Source organism: Mangifera indica, chromosome 17 (assembly GCF_011075055.1).
Source record: "Mangifera indica cultivar Alphonso chromosome 17, CATAS_Mindica_2.1, whole genome shotgun sequence".
Taxonomy (NCBI): Eukaryota; Viridiplantae; Streptophyta; class Magnoliopsida; order Sapindales; family Anacardiaceae; genus Mangifera; species Mangifera indica.
This window is the reverse complement of record NC_058153.1, coordinates 5,461,668-5,468,566: the sequence shown is the minus strand read 5'-3', so window position 1 is coordinate 5,468,566 and position 6,899 is coordinate 5,461,668. Positions and strand designations below refer to the sequence as shown.

At 34.6% G+C, this 6,899-nt stretch overlaps 1 protein-coding gene across 1 annotated transcript; it reads right to left on the bottom strand.

Moving 5' to 3' along the window:
- Positions 1–1,615: 1,615 nt before the first annotated feature.
- LOC123201123 lies at positions 1,616–6,437 on the bottom strand. Its single transcript, XM_044616584.1, has 5 exons — positions 5,898–6,437; positions 5,671–5,800; positions 2,427–2,647; positions 2,119–2,292; positions 1,616–1,983 (listed from the first exon to the last, which is right to left on the bottom strand). The coding sequence occupies exons 1-5, from the start codon at positions 6,090–6,092 to the stop codon at positions 1,897–1,899; spliced, it is 807 nt and encodes a 268-aa protein (XP_044472519.1). The 5' UTR covers positions 6,093–6,437; the 3' UTR covers positions 1,616–1,896.
- Between the last annotated feature and the right edge of the window lie 462 nt (positions 6,438–6,899).

Below are 6,899 nucleotides of genomic sequence, written 5' to 3'. Positions count from 1 at the left end.
CAGTATGGTGAATTGCAAGAGCATCCGATCATGTGATATTTTTAATCAGAGGAATGGATTTTTGATGTGATATTAATGCCAGCACCATTGCTTTTAAAATACACATGGTTAGGTGTTAGCATATATGACTCACTCTCACCATGCGTAACGCTCTTATAGGAATGTAAGTTAGTTTTCTAATGAAGCAACCCTAATTAGTAAATATAGGGACAGGAAAAAAAATAGTATGGCTATAATATGATAAATGGTGAAAATATGTTTGTAAAAAAAGATTATAAAATTCGGATATATAAAAAATACAAAACGTGTATATTCGACTTTAATATAATATATTACCAATAATATATTTCTAAAAATACAATAATATCAATAATAATTTTAATAGTTTTCATATACTGTAAAATATCTAATTAATTATTAAATATAATAAAACCTAATATATAATCAAAATTCAGTTATTACAAAAAATTATGAGAAGAGATTAGGGATTTGGATGACGAAAATTAGATTTTTTGTTTTATATAATTATGACATTATGATAATTAATTAAAAATATAAGGAATATTTTTGTATTTTAAGAAATTCATAAAAAAATAAAAAAATAAAGAGATAAAAATACACATTTAATATAAAAATATATAAAATGCATATTTAATATATTTTAAGTTTAAAATTTTGAAACAACCTCTTTAAATATGAATAATTCATGTTTTTACTAATAATGAAAACAACAGAAATTTTGGATAATTGTCTTTCTTTTGTTATCAATCCACCCATTTTCTTTAACAGAGAAAGGTATATGGGTTATGATGGAAGTAACCTGAATGGGAAGCTTGGGTGTGTTGGGAGCCACGCATGCCGATGATAAGGCTTTTTGTTTTTGTTGAATGTGGTAACTAAAGGCATACAACCCACCACAAAAGCACACTAATTAAAGAGTGTGTAGTACCAAACTCCGACCGATGGGACCTCAATTCTCATCAAAACACCACTAGCAATTACATAGACACTACTTGAGACCGGATGCCTACCAATTGACTCTATAAGGTGCGAATTATCCTCTCATTGTGTTTGTTATCTTTAACTTTACACCAAGAAAATGTCCATGTGGTCCGAATATCTTCTGATATTGCTATCAATGTTTTGATAACTGTTGACCCTTTCGTCATGGCAGATGTCGTGGGAGTAACGCTAAGGAGAAGTTGACGAAGGGAAGAAAAACTTTCTGATCTAAAGGCGTGGGGTCACAATTTGAGAAGGTTGAGCGAGGCAGTGTCTATTTGTGTTTGAGGTTTGCGCACATAGTAGAAAGGTGTGCCATCAAGCAATAGGGGCAACAAATGTGTGGGTCATGAAGCCTAGACGCCCCAACAGTTTCTTCTCATTTCGATCTCACAGTGTTAACAAGACAAAGTTTCTCAACATAACAATATAAGAGAGACACAGCACAATTTTTGAAATAAATAAAATATTATCCCAAGATAATGTGAAATCATACACACGCCATCAAGATTCACTTTCTTTTCTGTTACAAAAATCAACTAATTTAGAGACAACATGCTTTCCAAGGACTTATCATACATTGATAATCTTTTAATTCTTCAATTAGTCATCCTTAGAGCAATACTGATGCTTTTGTATATATAATCTGTCATACGGATAACATCTAATATGAAGTCAATAAGTATCAATGAATGCCGTATCGCATCCACTTCAAATCTAAGACTCTGTTTGATCAAACCTACTCTCAGGATATGATATTAAATCAATCACTGAATGAAAATGCACCCAATGACAACAGAATCCAGACTCCTTGGTACTACTACTTTATTGTTGTGCTCAAAAGGTGCATTTTATATATTCTGTCCAGAGACGATTCAATATTTTAAACAATTATTAGAAAACATCAGGGTGGAAACGCCCTGGGATAGAGTTGCTCTGCCCTGCTTGCTTCAGGTGCATTGTCAATGCATAGTTGTTCACCTGGTATGGCATCACCAAATCAAACAGAAGTTACAAGTTAGGCTACCATACATATGAATAGAAGCAGAAGACATGAATATCAACCATGTAATGAGAAGCAATATAATTGTGCTAGTATGTGCCTGTGAGCCTGACCTCTAGTGTTCTCAACTGCTCCTGGTACTGGGTTACTAACTGCTTTAGGTGCTGCAACTCCTGGCTTCGATCCTCATACTCCTTCTGACGTTCATGCTGAATAGCTACAGCTCTCTTGAGAACAATATTTTCCTGAATTAGTGCTTCCACTTGTTTCTTCAGTATCTTATTTTCCTATAGCAAGGCAAGCAACATCAATAACACCTTACATAACTTGTCATTTACAACAGCCAAATCCATCTGGCACTATTTTCACCTACAAGCCAACCAAAACAGGTAATTTAGAATAACCCTTGAAAGTAACCAACCTGGTGAAAGTTTTGTGCAGCCTCAGCGCTAGCACGTGCACCGATGGACTTCTCCAAAATCTCTAAGGCTCTAGAAGCACGGACTCTAGCATCATCAATGTTGGAAGCACTCATCATTTCTCTAACAAAAAGCTCAACCCACTCCACACCATCCAGTTGAATGAACTTTGAAGCAGATGGATCCTCAGTAGGAGGAACCTCCCCATTATCTGTTGCAGAGCCTGAAAGAGAAAAATTGCTATTCCTGTTGAGAACTTCTAATTTAAATTAAAATTACTATCATAAGGATCAACATCTGGAATGGCTTTACATCTATTAGATCCAAGCATTAATTATGGTTATACTGTTTTTAGAAATCACTTTACATCATTAAGGTTAACGCATTCGATAACCAATAAAGAATTTTGGTATGACATGTAAAAATTCAGTTTCTAAATATGTTAACAAATATGATGGGCACTCAAAGCTGAAACCTTATTCCTACATTTGCAGACTATGAAATGGTAATTCTATTCTATTATAAATCTAACTAACCAAATCTTACCAACAAGCAGTAACGACTAAAGATTGCTAAAATTTCATCCAATAAGGAACAAACTTTAGAAAATCAAAGCTCAAAACTCGGAAACAACCTTGATAAAATACAATGCAGATGGCTAAAAATGACGAACTATTCTAAGTCATTATGAACTCACCTTAGAGTCCTACCTCAGAGAGACAACATGAGGCAGTATATGCATCAATGTCTAAGGAACATATCAAGAACATATACCGCGCAAATAGAACAGCTCAATCAATAATAGGAAAAATAAACTGAGGTATGAAATTTAGAAAAACTATAAAGGGATCATTTATGAGAAGAGAACGTTGCTAGATTTGATAGTTTAAAAGGTAAAAAAGAATGACTAGTGCAAAGGAATCAAATCAGGTAAAGGCCAAACAAAAGTACATTTATAAAAGATCAGCAATGTTTAAGGCTTTGAAGGTATCATCAGAGGTGTTGGTGATCAATGACATAAATAGAAACTAACAAAGTGATAGAATAGGGGGACACTTGTCCTTATCCTCTAGGTTAGGTTTTATTATAAAAAAAAAATGGTAGTTAAGGTTTTCAGAGGTTAGAATTTGGGAATTTTGGACAACCTTGGGCCTGTGGCAACTTTAGGGCTTATTGTGGGAGGTTTCCAACACCTCGAATGGCCGAAAAATAGAAGGTCTAGACTCCTCAAATTATCATGTTCATCCATGTAAATACTCTTTTAATGAATTTGTATTTTTGTTTTGTTTATTTGTTGGTTGTTGGCTGCATTAGGTGACAATGTGGTTGGATTCTTAACAAACTGGTATCAGAGTTATGAGTTCCAGCAAAGGAGACGGAAAGATACCGGAATAGGTGGGGGTAGATAGATTGGTACTAGAAAATGTTGGAGAAACCGAAGAGTCGTCGGAAAAAATGGAAGAATTTGAAACAACACCAAGAAGATAGAAAGGCATGGTGGCATTGCCACTGGAGAACAAATTGGTAAGAGAGGGTGGTGGATCAGCCAGATGGAAGTCCAAAAGTTGTCAAAGAAAGGTGAAAGGTCACTAGAAAGTTGAAACGTTACAGCTGGAGGTGATATTAATGACGAAAAATGAAAATGGAAGATAAATCAGCATGAGAGGACTAAAGGTCATGATGACGATGACAAAAAAATATGAAAATCACCGAAAATAGGAGAAAATTCAACTTCCAAGAGAAATCAGCAAACACGATAGCAAATGCAAGCAGATTCTAGCAAATTTAGTGGGATTTGTGGAGAAGGAAAGTGTAGCAGTAATGGAGATGGAGGAAGTTAGGCCAAACGTGGAAGAAGATAGAAAAAATAAAAGAATAAGAAGAGAAGGTGGGAAGGAAGACGCAAGTGAAGCGAGTAGAAGAGAAAAAAAGTTGAGGAAAGAAAAAAACGGGGGATAGCTGGCAAAAAAAAAAAAAAGAGAAAAAAATGTTTTCAACAACTGGCAAAGGGGAAGAAGAATTAGAGAATTTTGGACAACCTTAGAGCTAACTGTGGAAGGTTTTTAACGTCTCGACTAGTTGAAAATAGGAGGCTTTAGCATCTCGAATTATCCAATTTATCCATATAAATACCTTGCATGAATAAAATGACTTTTGTTTGTGTTTTTGGCCATTGTTTCTACTAAAATTGAGAATAATGGTAAGTGATCCTCACACAAATCTAGTCAAATGACATTGAGGTGTCAGCACTATCCTTGTAGTAAGACCAAGCATAAGTAAATAAACTCCTTTCTACACAAGTAAAGCTCAAACAACAATGAAGAAAAAAAAGCCTGATATAAGAGAATATTTAGGAAGCCAAGAGAAGCAAAGACAATTTCGTGATGAAGAATAATCAAAATCTGTTGAAAACGAAATGTACAAAGCAAGTAAAGATATAATATTGTGAAGACATTCGCAGATGAACTTGAAGATGAAAGTTATGCACCTGGCACTAAATACCTTGCACAAGATGCTTAAAGAAACCAACAATCAATATAAGCAAGGGTAGCACCTTTACAAATCATAAAATATACGCCTATACACCCATGATGGCTTGAAATTAGGATAGCTTAGACCTACACAAATCTAGATTGGGCCTAAAGTTGCAGCTCCGTAAATGGTTAAAAAGCAAAGCATAAACCCTAATCTTTCAGAGTTGGACCAAAAATAATACCCGATAACATTTAAATTTCATGACATATTGGCAAACATAAAAAGAAAAGCTAAAATTGATCAGGACCAAAATAATTAAGCCAGACTTATTAATGCTAGAAAAGTTGATAAATTAGTCAGAAATTGCCTAAGAAGAACACTTCTAATTGCAAAACTCAAATGTGAGAGCCATACAGTGAAAATACTTGCTATAAAATTCAGAAGATAATATACAAGAAGAAAATGAATGGCCAAGACAGAGGAGTCAATGCCTTGCGATTGATATATTACTACCATTAAACCAATAAGTGAAGTAGAACGAACCAACAACCATTCAAGCAGTTTTAAAGTCACAATCATGAATTATTATAAGGTGAATGTCGTATATCCATTTTGGACAGGAATACCAAATTAATGGAGCAATTAATAGAAACGAGGAAGCTTAATTCCCATGATAAACAAGAACAATCACAACATTTTGGCTCTCATAAACAAGAGCATACGCAACAATCTGCGGCTTTATAAATCCAGAGATGTAATCGGGAGCCTTACTTTGCAGATGAAGCTGAACGTTGGCTTCAGAGGCAGCGTTCCTATCAGCAGTTCCCAAACGAAGTTCGTTCAAACTTCTGATCGCCGAATCCAAATCATCTCCGCATTCTTCGAGCGCTCTCTCAAGAAGCTATATTAATGACAAATTCCAAACAAAAGCAATTATCAATCAACAAATAAATTCACTAATTGAATCACTATGGCATAAAATAAATAAAAAAGAGAACCTGCTTGTCCATGTAAGGGAAAATCGCAGCAAGCTGATCGAAGATATGCGAAGGAGAAGGAGGAGGAGAAAGAATTGAAGCAAAAGACGAAAAGCGCACAGGAGAAGAAGAAGAACAACGAATTTTTTTAGAAACAGGAGGAGATGCAGCTATATCTTCAAAGAAAGATCTCTTTTCGCACAGAATTGCAGACATGTTTTAGCTTACGTCTGCTCTCTGTAATTTCTCCTCTACTCTACTCAATTCCCCCCTTCTTCTCTTTCATGCAGCGATCCCAATTTCTTATTCTTCTTATTAGATAAGTATATATATATGTAATAATAATATAACTCAACCGATCAACAGAACTGTTGAACGTAGGAACTATAGAGAATCAATCAATGAGTAAATCAGGTTTGGATCTGGATGATTAGGGATTGGGCAATTGAATAAATAGGAATTGTTGTACTTTGGTCGGTTGGGGTTTTGGTTTGTCTGGTTTTGATCAGGGTTTGATTTCTCATATGCGACGCCCCGACCGCAGGGCAAAAGTATAATGACGCCCCTCACTTGGATCTCGTCATTATACTTCTTGGGCGTAATTACATTTTGCCCAAACAAGGTTTAAAGGCCCAATGACTACTACTTTTGACTACTAAAGTATTGTACACATGATTAAATATGTAGAAATGAAAAACTTTCCACAAAATGACTAACATACCCTTTTATTAAACATACACTGACAAAAATGTCAAAAGATGTCAATTAATAACAGATAAATATAAAAGTGTGTAAAATCATTAATATCATAAATATTCAAACATAAAAACAGTTTAATATACCAATCCATAAACAAATATTAACTAGGATGATTGTAATGCCTTCATGCCCAACTCCCTGTTAACTTTTCTGCACTGCAATTGTCAACTTTACCTTTTACCTGCAAAACAATAAAGAAAATGAGAGAATAACAAGTTATTCAATAAGTAGGATAAGTTAATCCTACGTACTTAGCTCTTAATC

Bases quoted from the DNA above. Each gene is read 5' to 3' on its own strand.
- LOC123201123 (XM_044616584.1), bottom strand. From the start codon at position 6,092: ATGTCTGCAATTCTGTGCGAAAAGAGATCTTTCTTTGAAGATATAGCT. The intron at 2,293-2,426 runs GTTGGTTACTTT...GCCTTGCTATAG, and splicing joins CTGCACAAAACTTTCACCAG to GAAAATAAGATACTGAAGAA. The intron at 1,984-2,118 runs GTCAGGCTCACA...ATGCCATACCAG, and splicing joins AGCAGTTGAGAACACTAGAG to GTGAACAACTATGCATTGAC.